Source organism: Rana temporaria, chromosome 2, assembly GCF_905171775.1.
Source record: "Rana temporaria chromosome 2, aRanTem1.1, whole genome shotgun sequence".
NCBI classification, from domain to species: domain Eukaryota; kingdom Metazoa; phylum Chordata; class Amphibia; order Anura; family Ranidae; genus Rana; species Rana temporaria.
This window is the reverse complement of record NC_053490.1, coordinates 212,122,683-212,137,066: the sequence shown is the minus strand read 5'-3', so window position 1 is coordinate 212,137,066 and position 14,384 is coordinate 212,122,683. Positions and strand designations below refer to the sequence as shown.

At 42.2% G+C, this 14,384-nt stretch overlaps 1 protein-coding gene across 1 annotated transcript; it reads left to right on the top strand.

Moving 5' to 3' along the window:
- The first annotated feature begins 2,454 nt into the window (after positions 1-2,454).
- LOC120928260 (transcription factor 15-like) lies at positions 2,455-8,156 on the top strand. Its single transcript, XM_040339363.1, has 3 exons — positions 2,455-2,463; positions 5,249-5,980; positions 7,260-8,156. Exons 1-3 carry the CDS (start codon positions 2,455-2,457, stop codon positions 7,290-7,292), a joined length of 774 nt encoding a protein of 257 aa, XP_040195297.1. The 3' UTR covers positions 7,293-8,156.
- Positions 8,157-14,384: the final 6,228 nt, after the last annotated feature.

The window sequence follows — 14,384 nt, the reverse complement described above, 5'->3', positions numbered from 1 at the left end:
GCCAGATAAAATTGGGGATAACGGTGGTGGAGGAACGTGGGTCTGTAGGTGGATGGGAAATGTGTCTCCTGCAGCAGAAGGACGTCTGCGTGCATAGAGTGGTATGACTGGAGGAGCTTCCTGCGTTTAACGGGAGAATTGAGGCCCTGAGTGTTATGGGAGATGATCTTGAGAGTTGGTGGGGGGGGACATGTGTCAGCCATGGATCAGAGGTTTGGGAGCCCTACTATACCAATGTAGCCTACCTGTGTCCTGTCGAGAGTATTCCCCCCGTAGTTCGGGCTCTCGTAGCGTCGTGGGCCCTGGGTCTGGGTTGAGGGACTGGAATCCACCCTGGAACCGAGGAGCACTCCTAGAGAAATGTGGAGAAGTCGGAAGTAAAAGAGGTGAAACAGAGAAAGAAGGGAGAAGAGAAAACAACATTAGTACATAGCTGCCGCAGAGTAAATGTGATTTCATACTTAGCAAACATTTCTTAACCGTATTCCGGGGGTCCCCAGACCCCCCCCCACCCCGGGGTGAAGTGGGCGAAACTGCCCCCACCCCAAAAACTTTAGGGCACCGGTATGACCCTAAAACCGGGCGACCGGTAACGGATCTGGCTTCACCAGAGGTGATCCTGATCCAATGGAGGTGCACTGAGTCCACCACAGCCTCGTCACCACTAAACTATCACTTAGGGCTAACCGGGAGCCTATGATACCCAAAAACTGAACGCCCCTTCCGTGCAGGCCGAGGCCAACAAAATGTAACTGAGACCCCAAAAAAACGTGTCTTAACCAGTAATAATAAGAGCCAGCCTGTGGAGCCAGTGGGCCATGTAAAACCCACCCCTTTTACCATAGTACGTTAGCCTTAAAAGAGCTAAAATCATTCCCCCCTCCCTCGCTCGACTTAACTGTGACCTTTACTGTCCCCTAGCCTCCTATGTAAGGCTTAGTTGCTTGTAGGTAAACAATCCCCAGAGACCAAGTTGAAGAGAATAGCCCCCCCAGGAGCCCCAGAGCTCCCGAAATCGTATCCCCCCCCAGAGTCCCAGACAATAGCCCCAGTCCCTATAACATAAAAAAGGGAACAAAAATGCTTATCAGAGTTCCGATAGGCCTCAACAAGGCAACCAGTTTGTGAATAGGAAAACAGTTCCCACAAGAGCCATCGTTGGGACCGAGGGGGAAACAGGGACCCCCCATCCCAGTACGGGATGGATAGCTCTTCAGTGGCCCAGACCAGTCAGGACTGGTAGTTCTTCAGATGATGATCCTCATGTGAAAGAGTTCTCTTTGGAACGGTTGTGGTTCTGTGTCAGCCAAGTCTTCTGTAGCGGGCTTGCAGGCGGCGGTCTTTTCGTGGATCCAGGTGTCCCCCTGCCGTACTGTGAAGATGGCGGTTCCAGAACAATTAGTCCTAATTGGATTAGCAGACGTTCCCCCTCTGGGAATGATGAGAAGCCAAAATTTTTGTTTCTGTAGGAAAAATTCACCCGTAGCGGGAAGGACCATCTATAAGTGATTTCCTTTCCCATAAGGACCTGCAGCAGCGGTTTGAGTGTGCGCCTCTTCTGCACTGTGTAAGGTGACAGATCCGCAAAGATTTGGATATTGTGGCCGTTTAAAGTGAGATTGTCCGATCTCCTAGCTCTCCTCATCACCTCCTCTTTGACAGCATAGTAGTGCGGTTTTACAATGATATCCCTGGGCAGGCCATCCGATCGGGGGGATTGCAAGGCTCTGTGTGCTCTGTCAAGCTCAATACGGTGCTCAGCGCTATACCCGGGATGAGGCTTTTAATTAGGGATTTCACCGCCGCTTGTACCTCCTTGTCCGATTCCGGGAGCCCCCGTACCCTAAAATTATAGCGTCTCGATCTGTTCTCAAGGTCGTCGATCTTAGCAAATGCCATCTCCAATTGATCCTGTACCTCCTGTAACCTAGTGGAATTCTGATTGATACGCGCCACTGCCTGATCCGCCTTTTGTTCCATAGTGTCCATCCTCATCCCCAACTGCAGCAAGTCTGCATGGATGGATGAAGTAATTTGTGCTGCATTCAGTGCCAGGCTCTTGGACAGCATTTGAGAGAAAGCAGCCATCATAGTGGGAAAGTCTGTGGGGATGGGGGCCTCCTCCTGCACCTCACTGACAGAAAGCAGCAGGCCTGTATGTGGATCTAGCATGGGGGTAGTGGGGAATACAGACCCCATGCTGCCCAGCAGTGATTCGGTGGAGGAAGGAGAGGCTGCTGCAGCTAAGGGGGGGAATCCAGTACCTGGAGATTGCGGGGAGGTAAGGTCCTGGTCAGCTATGGAGTCCTCCGTCTGCTCCGTTTCAAGCAGGCCTCGTGGAGCCGCCATCTTGGCATAGCTGAGGGGGCCGGGAGACGCCGCCATCTGGCCTGTTAAGTCCCTCCTGACTGGCGGTAATGACATCCGCGGGTTCGGGGGTGCCTCCCCTACCCGATGGTCCCGGTGAGAGAGCTGTGGGGGCGTTCAATCAGCTCCGGTGAGCAGCGTTAGGCCGTGGTGGAGCGGAGCTTCAGACGCCGGTGGCCATCTTGGAAGCTGCCGCGCATGCGCCTTCCCACCTCCCTGTTTGATCTAGAGGAAGACGAAAAACCCCTGTCCGTGCTATGCCAATGTGCAGTGGCAGGGGAAAAAATTCCTTCCTGACCCCCTAGGGGCGATCGGACGTGGCCCTGGATCAAATGCAGAAAAGCGCGGTAGTGGTGACCTTGAAGGGAGAGGGGCGGGGGGGTACCCAACTGGTAGTTATTGGGTTATAGATTGGGTCAGGGGTGAGAGGTGGGGGTACCCCAATTACAGAGGTGTACCAAGATGGCCACCCCCTGAAAAACGGTACCCCAGGCGATCTATCTATAAACGGGGGCACCGCAGGAAGAGACCTGATAGGGCTAGGGGTTTTAAGTTGTTTTGTGAATAGGGGGAGGCTTAGGCTGGGTAATCGTGGGAGTCCACGCTAGGCCGCGGCTGAAGCCGCAGACATTTCTGGTTGGGGATGCGGGCGCCGCAAACAACTAGCGGGATAGTATGGGCTTGGAGGTATCTGAGAGAGGATGGGGATCCTTCTATGGTACCGGGGGGAGTTTCAGAGCCGTTTAAGGAGGGTTTCTGGCTAAAGATGCGGCATGCCACTAGGCCGCGGGTGAAGCCGCAGTCTTTCCTAGATGCGGCCCCCCGCAAATCTTTCCATGAGGTGGCGGGGGTGGGGGCAAAAGGAAGGGATTATGGAGGTTGGGGAACAGAAAAACTGAGGCGGGGAGGTGGCGGGTGATGCCTCAATTACGGGTGGCCGTTGCTCCACAGAGATTAGGCCGCTGCTTGTCCTGAGAAGGACGGCCGCCAGCGTTGTCCGGGGGGGTGGAATAGCCCTGAGAAACAGGGGCTTACCTTGTTAGGCTCCCGGGAGAAGATGTTGGCGGAGTAAAGAGGGGTGGCCCAGGGGGAGGAAGAGAATCGCTGGTCCTGGCTGCTGTAGCAGTGGGTGATTGTAGGTGTAGGTGATTGTAGGTGTCGCAGCAAGGGGATGATGGAACCCGCCTGCCTGCCTGCCTGACTGTCTGTCTGATCTATCTGGTCCCTGGGTGAGAGCAGACTCGAGAAGCACCTACTCCCCCACTGAGCTCAGACTGACTGACTGTACAGAGCTCCTGTCACACACGTCTGTGACGCTTGACCATGTGTGCGGATTGCTCTGTTTCCTATGTTTTCATCAAGAGGCCAATAGTTTTGAGATCACACTACAGATAGGAGAAAGAGAACTTGGAAAGAAGACTTCTCTGTTCACACCTAAGCGTACTGCAGTGCCACCTGCGGTGCCGTGGTTTTCCTTACCTTTTTTGTGCATTTATGTGGCAAGCAGCACCATTCATTTGTTTTGCATTGTTTTTTTGCCGCGATTTACGTGTGTTTTAATTGCAAGACAATCACAGCAAAATTCCACCGTGATTGGGGTGTCATCAACAAATAATGGCATCACAAACGCGCCCTGCATTTTGCTTCGATTCTGGAATCACGAACAGAATCACTCGATTGTGCCCACGACTTAAAAACGCTTAGGTGTGAACAGAGCCTTAGGAATATCAAATACTGGGAGTAAATTTTGCTTTTTTATAGATTTGAATGTCTGTTTAGAGTTCTAATTTAATTTACAGGCTGTCATGGCGAAAGTCAAGTAACATAAAATATGGTACTTTACCAGATTAATCAATTTCTGCAAATTTATATAACATTTTATATGACTGACTTGGAGACATTTCCTATTAAACTAGTCCAATGTGGTCAGGGTATTCATTACTGCTACTGACCACTGATGCTGGGTCATTTAATATTCCCACTGACACTGGGGCAATTATTACTTCCACTGATGCTGGAGCATCTTTTACTCCCACTGAGGCGTCGCTATTTATTACTGCCAATATTTACTTGCAAATGATCTTTATTGGATCCCGAATTGATAGGCATCATAGGTTTACCTGTCTTCCTAAGGATAATGTGAACTCCTACTGGCCACAATCCAGCCCTCAAACAGTCTGTCAAGCAGTAAACTGGCCCTTTGTTTAAAACGTTTGAGGACCCCCTGCAATAATACATACTATAGCTACTTATATAACTACTTATGAATTTCTTTTTTTGTTACCCTGGGATTAGGGTCATGTAACGTTTCCAGTGTATCTTTAGAAATATCCCCTGGTGAAGTCCCACTGTCCAAATGCCGCAGCTTAAATTATGTATCACATTGTCTTACTATTAAACAAACTGATATTGGATATTCAAGCGCCGTAAAAAATTCAAATAAGCAAATTCAGTATACAATATAAAGAGATTCAAAACTTTCAGTATTTTGTGTGGGGTTATTGTTTTTATATTTAGAATTATAGTACATATGTACATATAGCACATATATACATTATGATCAAGAACCATAAAAAAGACGGAAAATTGGTTCAATTGTTATACCTTTGAAACACATGCAAAAATTTGTGCAAACCATGTAAAGTCGCATCAAGTACAGTAATTTATGTAGTGATACAGATATGCATGGTACAAAATTAAAATATTAGAAAGGTAAACTAAAAGACAGGTCAGTATGATGCCACACACCTTACTTAGATTTATTGAGCAAACTTGTCATGCTGGGTAACACACTGTCTGTCCCCTCTCATTCTTTTGATGCTGGGCTTCTGTCTTTAGCTGTTACCCGCAAGATGACAACATGAACAGGTGCACTGCTTAGGATGGTGCCATTGCCCCAAGCTCCATAACTCTGAACCAACCCCACCTTTCTTGCCTTACGGAGCAACCACATGCTCAGTCTAAATGGAGCAACCATTCAAAAAATGACTTGCTGAGGTGTCAGTGGATCAAGTGGAGTTGCTCGCTACTAACAGGTGCTGTTTGCCTGCTGTGCATAAAAGTGATGGGAGCCCGGGGGATGGTGCTGCTTATGAGGAAAGAGTCACAGGCTACAGGAGTGGACTGCAGGACCATGAAGTGTGTGGGTGGTGGCATTGGGCAACCTACTGACTGCAGTGGTGGCCTACTCTCTGATGCTGAAGATCTCGAGAGCACAAGCGACAGCTCAGATAAATCTCTAGGTGGAGGAGACGATGGAGGCTACAGCTGTTTAAATGGGGACAACAGGGGTAAAAGGAAGAGGAAGGGCAGACTGTCTGGAGTAAGCAAACAGAGACAAGCTGCCAATGCCCGGGAGAGAGACAGAACACACAGTGTGAATACAGCCTTCACTGCCCTCAGGACACTAATCCCCACAGAGCCTGCAGACCGCAAGCTGTCCAAAATAGAAACCCTGAGGCTGGCTTCCAGCTACATTTCACATCTAGCTAACATCCTGCTCATAGGAGAGGACTGCATGGATGAACAGCCATGTCTCCCGTACAGAGCCTCTGTGGCCAGCTCAGCTCCCAGACCTATCTGTACTTTCTGCCTCAGCAATCAAAGAAAGATAGTAAGTACTATATACTAACATTATGTGACTCGTGCTGCATGGTGCACGTCATTGACAGGCCAAACAGTCACTAGTCGTTGCTGTGACAGTATCATTATCATAACAGTCAGTCATTACAGAAAATATTATTATAATGTATTAGTAGAGAAGCTACAATGATAAAAAGAATCTTCACAATTAATATTTTAATTTTTTTGGAGATTTACTAAAACAGGTGCACACAGAATCTGGTGCAGCTGTGCATAGTAACCAAGCAGCTTCTAACCGGCTTGTTTAATCAAGCTTTGCCAATAAAACCTGAAAGCTGATTGGTTTCTATGCAGACCTGCACCAGATTCTGTGTGCACCACTTTTCGTAAATCTCACCCACAGTCTGTTAATGCTAGAAGTAATGTAGTGACTCTGTTTACCATTGCAAAAGGCTTTTCTCTATTTTGCATGTATAATAATTAAATTACGGTAATCTTTTAGAAATGTGAACATAAAAATCCAGTTTTTGGTGACCTTGAACTGTCTATTGTATACAGTGTTACATATAATTTATTCGTTTAACAAGGCCATGGGTCTCAAATATCCTCATCTATAATGTATTTTGACAAGAATGATGTAGTAGGACCTTTCAGCTGTACTATATTTTAATGTCATGTTAAAATGAAATTTACCTGCAGTTAAACAGATTGCTTACTATAATTGGTTTGAGGATTCTTGCTTATAATGTGGAATTTTTACAATTTTCAATGTAATGACATCTACCTTTCTATTAATTTATTTATCTAGGCTGAACTATTTATTAAATTATTTCTATCTATCTATTGATTTACCTATCTAGGCTTAACTATTTATTAAGGATATGTGTCTATCTATCTATCTATCTATCTATCTATCTATCTATCTATCTATCTATCTATCTATCTATCTATTGATTTACTTATCTAGGCTTAACTATTTATTAAGGGATATGTGTCTATCTATCTATCTATCTATCTATCTATCTATCTATCTATCTATCTATCGATCTATCTATCTATCTATCTATCGATCTATCTATCGATCTATCTATCGATTTATCTATCTATCTATTGATGTATTGATTTATCTATCTAGACTGAACTATTCATGAAATCATATATGGATTACCAATGAATGGTATAGGTAGAGAGAATAAAGGTTAGAGGGTTCAAACATTATCTGGCTTCTTTGCTTTGTTGTAGTTGTAGTTGTTTTGCTCACCGTGACCTTATGAAGCATGCCTTCTAATATCTCTGTGTTTTCTCTGCAGCACAGAGAAGGGGAGAAGCACTTGTCTATTTAAGGTGCATGTGGACATTCACTCTCAGATGAGCAGCTTGCACAATACTTGCACTGAATATAGACCTGTTCTAAATATACCCACTTGACACTCTTTTGTTTACATTGAACTTATGCAACACTACTTCTAAACGTCAAAACCCCATCACAGTGTGCACTTTATTTTACACTGGAACAACTTTATTTAGGATGCTTTGTGGCTGAAATCTAACTCAGAATGGAAAGCTGCACCTGGTGTTGTTGCTATTTTTTGCGCAAGAAATGTTAAACCCAAGCCTGATACCAACGGTGGTTAAACCAACGACACATGATGAAACACGATCCTGGACACGCAATGCTTCGATCAGAGCGTGTTGTCATAACACACTTTCACCTGTGCTTCTCAACACCAGCCTCCTTTCCAGTTCTTATCTTCAGACTTATGTACGATGACATGTAGTACAGGCCAAATAAGGATGCCAGTTGTTGTTGGGACATCATTTGTATTTTCTACTGAAGCACAGCTAAATTCTCATCACTCCCTTGTTCAGCTACATCACTTCTTTTGCTCAAGTGAACCTGGGCAAGATTATTTCATTTATAAAGACAATCGGCACTTTAAATCACTTAGGCCTAATTTATTTGATACAAATGCCAGTGCTAAAATCAGGAACAGACAAATATTATATTGGTAGAATTTGTGAGTTTGATGTCTCAGTACCATTGAAAATAAACCCATAGATTTTTATTTACTGAAGGCAAGTAGACTGTTCACTTTGCAAACACAAATTTCTATCTTCAAATCTCTCACTTATAAGTACACAATGGGGTTTATTTACTATCGCTGGAGAGTGCAAAATCAGGCTCACTTCTACATAGAAACCAATGAGCTTCCAGTAGTACTTACCGTTTTAGAGATGCATCTTCTCTGCCGCTTCCGGGTATGGGCTGTGGGACTGGGCGTTCCTACTTGATTGACAGGCTTCCCACAGGCTTCCGACGGTCGCATACATCGCGTCACGATTTTCCGAAAGTAGCGCCGTATAGGGCCGCACCGACGTTCGGCTTCTTTCGGCTACTCGTGACGCGATGTATGCGACCGTCGGAAGCCTGTCGGAAGCCTGTCAATCAAATAGGAACGCCCAGTCCCGAAGACCATACCTGGAAGCGGCGGAGAAGATCGCTCTCTAAAACGGTAAGTACTGCTTCGATTTAAAAAAAAAACTACCCGATTCCCCTTGACAAAATGAGCATCAATCTAATGTTAAATTTTTTTTTTTTCGGGTGAACTCCCGCTTTAAAAGTGGGGGATGCCTGTATGTATGTATATATATATATATATATATATATATATATATATATATATATATATATATATATATATATATGTATATATATTTTTTTTTCTTGCACATGATTGGATATTTGCAAAGTGAACATTCATTAACCTACGGGTGAATTCCATTGAAAACTGAAAATTATTTGGCAAAATGAGCAGTCAGTCCATTTGCTTTCATTAAATCTACCCCATAGAATTTTAGAAACCATAGTTATTAAATTACAAGGAAAACATGTTTTTTTGCAATTTAAAGTTTTTGTAAAGTACTAAATATTCTTTCATGTATGTCAAACATTTTTATACAAGACATTACTTTATTTAAAATTCCTTCATTTTACATGAAAAAGGCTGGGTTTTAAAATGCATATCTCAATATCTGTCAAGTTTGCCAACTTTTAGACCCCCACACAGCCACTGTCCTGCAGTGGTCACTTCTGCACTGGAAGCAACAGTGACCCAGTATGATGTGGCTGATAAACGCTTTGATAACAGTCGTTGATATTTTCATATAAATTCCTACCCAGCTAATAACATAAAAGACATTAATTATGATGGGTCTCTTATAACTCAAATTCTCAAATTCTCAAAAGGTATAACTAAAGTATAATTATTAGGTTAATAAAAAGGCAATTATTTAGTTTATGTCACCTTAGACGTAAAGCGGCTTCTCCCCTTTTCTTCCCCCTCACACACAGGCATTAAGTTTGAAGTGTTTTGATCACTGCTGTGTCACATCAAGCATCTGTTTGGTGTGACTTCATTCGTGCAATTAAATAGTAAGTTAAGTATGTATGTATCTAACACACACTGCAAGTGAAATGCAATAGTACTCTTTGCATTTGCTATGCATTTTAATTTTTTAATGTCTCACTGAACACTGTATTTTAGGAAAATCAAGAAAAAAATGGTTCATTTTAATTGCCCAGTACCCAGTATTCCTTTTTGACAATGTAGCACATTTCAGTTCTCTTTCAAATTCTCAAAACTCTATTTTTGCTCTTCAGTAGAACGGAGTCTATAGGCTGGTTCCTAACACCATTATTTCTGATTCCCAAATACCTCAATTTTTAAAGTGCTGCTATTAGCATTGATCTACTGTATTTTATGGCTCAGGTAAGCGATCAATGAAAACCCCAAAAACTGTTTATATTTTATTCTTTTTGAGGACCTTTTTGTTCTCATTTTTTTTAAATGTATCAGTATTTAGACCTCGTTCACATGAGTGTCCCTTTCACATTGGAATTCAGATCAGGTCTGGCAGTCCGTTTTTCAGGTGGACCCAATCAGAAGCTCCATGTAGCGCTATGAACAAGTGGATGTACACAGACAGTGTCCATTTAAATCCGCCCACCGGAAAAAAAAAATAGAAAAGGACTATATGCTTTTCCATTTTTCTGGACCTAAATGTGATCAAGTAGAGGTAGCCTTATGTAAATGGACAGCAAAGTCCATTTCCATTCAGCTGCCCATAAAGCCATCACGGGTTTGCCCGTGTCCACAGGGCACAAATTGAACAGGCACAGATGTCACAAAACTGACAACCATCCCATTCAGCTCCTGCTGATTGGAGCGGACTCTGCTTCATGTGAAAGTAGCCTACCACATACACTGGTGTGAGGGTCATGTTTTGCATGGTTTGCTTGCATGGGATACATAGGTGTTCCATATATCTGCATGCAGTCCCATTCAAGTCAATTAGCAGCTGCTCCAGATTTGTCAGCTGTATGGGTGCAGGTGTGGGTCCTTAACCTCTTGGCGCCAAGTGCATGCAAATATTCAGCCTCTCGGCGGGCCTTGGGGCAGAGTGGTCGCATATTTGTGTATAGTAGTGCAAATAGAGCTGTGCTGAGAACGCGCGTCCTGCGTGCTCCAGGCATAGTTACCGGCTCCTGTTCGCTGTATGCAATTGGTAGCTCTCCATTCATGTGACCGCCATGACAGCCAATCACAGGAGTCACATGAGTATAAGCCACCTCCTGCCATTCTAAACCCCTTAAATGGCCGGCTGGCGCCGACTCCAAGGGGTTAAACACAGACAGTGTGGATTCAGACACCTGCACCCACATGGATGTCAAACTGGGAGCAGCTACTTTGTCTGTGCCTCCTCATCCAGGCAGTCCCATTCATGTCAATTGGGACGCAGCAGCTGTGCATCCTGTGCATGCAAAACATGACCCTCACACAGGGTGTACCTAATACTTTTTATATGTTGGCAAGAAGCTATGTAGTCACATTGCTAAGAAGGGATAAGTCTTCATATGTATCCTATCCCAAAATGCAGTGTGTTTCAGGTGCAATCAGCTTGTATTTAAGATGATTTATTTGGAAGTGCTTCTGACTTGCTTTAAAACTGCATCTGCAATCACAATGACCTATACAGGGAAAAAAGCAGTTTCCAATTCAAAGAAAATACCATGTACAAAAGTCTCAATTATAAGCAATGATGTAATATATTATTAATACATGATGCATTGTGTAATGCAAGAACATCACTAATTATGTTGAGTAAATAATTAAGTAGTATATACTTTACAGCAGCCATTGGTGTGAGGTTCACCTGGATCCTGGATAGGGCAGTAATTTTTTATGCTGACAAAAATCCTTAAAATTAAAAAAGTAAAAGATGTTTTTTAGAACCCAAATAGATTGCAACAGTGATGATATTATGGTAGAATTACTATAATGAAACCATCCATAACATCAGCACTTATGTCTGCTAAGCACACAATTTATAGAGTTAAGAAGGTCTACTTTGAAAAAATTTTCACATAAATATCTGCTAAATTGATTTAGTAGTACAAATTATCCAAGGTACTGTATTAAACATTTCTTTGCACACATAAATTCTAACCATTGACAACATAGGCAGTCTGCTACATTTCATAAAATGTAGAAAAGTGCACTTTATTGTATTTAATGTACATGAAAACACAGCAGGGCCTGTATCAAACACTATATGATTCATTCAGTCTGATCTTACTACATTATATGCTGTCTGAAATAGACTGACAAGTGAGTGAACACACACTGGATGCTGCTTTTGACCTAGTTGACAGAAAGGTCATCGAAGACAGTTTGACTCAGAAGAATACCAAGTGACAGTTCCACATAATGTTTACATAGTATTTTGGCATAATCCAATAAGGGTCCATTCGTGATGCAGCAAATGCATTTTCACATGTTGATGCATGCACAAAATAAGTGAATTGCAATGTGCCTCAAAGCAGGAAAAACAGGTGTATTTTTTTACAATTCGGCATGATGCACAGGAATGTGCGTTGTGCTACTCTGCAGTGGGTTCTAAAGCACCTCCAAAACAAATGGCACCACAGTTCACTGATGCACAATGCTCGTTACCACACATCATAGAAATGCATGTATTTTCTGAGATCTCGCAAGGTTATGGGTGTGAATGGGCCCTTAAAGTGTGTAGGTTTATGCAAGCAAAGCTTCAAAGACCCAGCTGGGGATACGTGTTACTAAACCCACAACAGTAAAATCAGTCTGTATATGCAGTAAAGAATGCTTGTTATACTCACTGTGGAACCCAAGGGGTTAATCCTATGCATTGTGTAAAAAGGCTGTTTGATGCTGTATGCAAAGATCCCCCTCTTCTTGCATTGTCCCCATAACATGTTTGGAGTTACTGGAGTCAGGCTGCACATGCTCAGTTTGGTGTGTATTGCTAGAGAGTTTTTTTTATCTTGGGAGGGTGCATTATTATTATTATTATACAGGATTTTTTTGTAGAGCCAACAATTTGCGCAGCACTTTACAACATGATGGCAAACAGTACAGTTACAAAACAATTCAGTACGGGAGGAATCAGAGGGCCCTACTCGTTAGAGCTTACAATCTAGGAGTGCATGTGATCAGCACAGTGCCAATCAACACTGTCCAGACAGAGGGTCAGGGGTCCAGTGTAGTATAAAAACTCCTCTTATAAGCTTTAACCAGGCACTGATAGAAGTCACAAGACTGCTATATACTGCTGATGAAAAAATGTATTAAGCAATTTATATTTACTAAAATTATTGCATTTTTCTGTTCTGTGTACTGTGGGTGACCAGATATAGTGAATGCAGGGTCCTGGGTTTAGTAACACTGTAAGAGTAATCTAAAGAAGATGTCATATTTTCATAACTGGGTCTTTGGATCGAACACAGTTCCTCATGGCTTGTCTAAAACTGACACTCAATTGTAAATTACTCCTACCGGGTTTACTAACAGGTGCTAACATGGTGTTAAAATACCAGTAATAGCAATATAATAAATTAAGTAATATACAAAATAATATAAATGTAGTGCAAAATAAATTATATTTTTCTACATTTGGTGTACACAACTTGAGATACCGTAAGCTGGAACACCAGTTTGTTGATGTTTTAAAGCTTCAACACCTACCTATAACATAAAATCTATTTTGTGATATTTTCATGCTGTAAAACTTCTATTGTATTTATATGTACTAAAAGCTATTTTATTAAAGAAATCAACTAAATATATTTGTGTTTAGTGAATCCTGAAACGATACTCTCTACAAAAGGAAAAACATTTTATTTTCTCACATCAGCTGGAAACAAGTATGGCTGCACAAAGTCCCTGAGAAAGGATGGAGACCAAGCTGTAGCCCCTATAGGCTAGTCATCCTCTTATGCTTATAATACATGAAGAGGACACAGTGGGGCTGATTTACTAAAACTGGAGAGTGCAAAAACTGGTGCAGCTCTGCAACAAGAAGCTTCCAGTTTGTATTTGTCAAAGCTTAATTGAACAAGCTGAAGTTAAAAGCCGATTGGCTACCATGCACAGCTGCACCAGATTTTGCACTCTCCACTTTTAGTAAATCAACCCCTTTATTCCAGGTGATGAGCAATATAGGAGTGATTTGTTAAAGCAAAAGTTATACATAAGAAATTCCTAACTGAATGTATGATCACTTTAATATCCCAGTGAGTTTATCAATGGGAAATGCTCAGATTTTTTGGTGGAAAAATCCTTTCATTTGACAAAATTTACAAGTATTACTGGCTCTTTTGTGACCCTAGTGTAAGTGAGTCGAATATTATTATAAATGTAAAAGTGTTCCCTGTTTTGTACCAGTCACACATAAATGTTTGATTGTTAGGACACATAATAATCACTCAAGAGAGAGCATTTATAGCAACACAATTTCAAATATTTTTGACTCAGAGAAAACACTAATTGATTCCTTTTCCCTTAAACAAAACAATCAATGGAAGCACAATTTCATGGTTCACTAGAAACCTTTGCAATTAAAAGCAATCAGATATTTCATATTGAATTGTTTTAATAATCTAATTAATGAACACTTAGAATAAACAGTTAATTGAATGTCAAAAGTGATGCATGCATGAACAGCATTAGTTTAATAAACTGCTAGTTACATGGTTTTACAGATGTAGGGACTTATGTTTTCTTTACCTGATACAGGGCATTGTGCTACATTGACATTGTATTGATGTTTGCCATTTTATGGTCTATTTTAACTAAAATATTTTGTATTTTCATATACAGCAGGTGTAGTGTTTAAGTTATTTCCAGGATTTATATAGCACAAACAGTTTGCACAGCGCTTTACAACATGAAGGCAGACATTACAGTTTCAATACAATTCAATACAGGAGGAACCAGAGGGCCCTGATTGTTAGAGCGTACAATCTAGGAGCGAGGGTCAAGTGATGATACAAAAGGTAATAACTGTGGGGGGTGAACTGATGGAGAAAATAAAAGTACAGATTTTTAGGCAGGGGCTGA

Excerpts from the sequence above, each read along its gene's own strand:
- LOC120928260 (XM_040339363.1), top strand. Across the intron at positions 5,981-7,259 it reads TCAGCAATCAAAGAAAGATA|CACAGAGAAGGGGAGAAGCA; the intron begins GTAAGTACTATA and ends TTTTCTCTGCAG.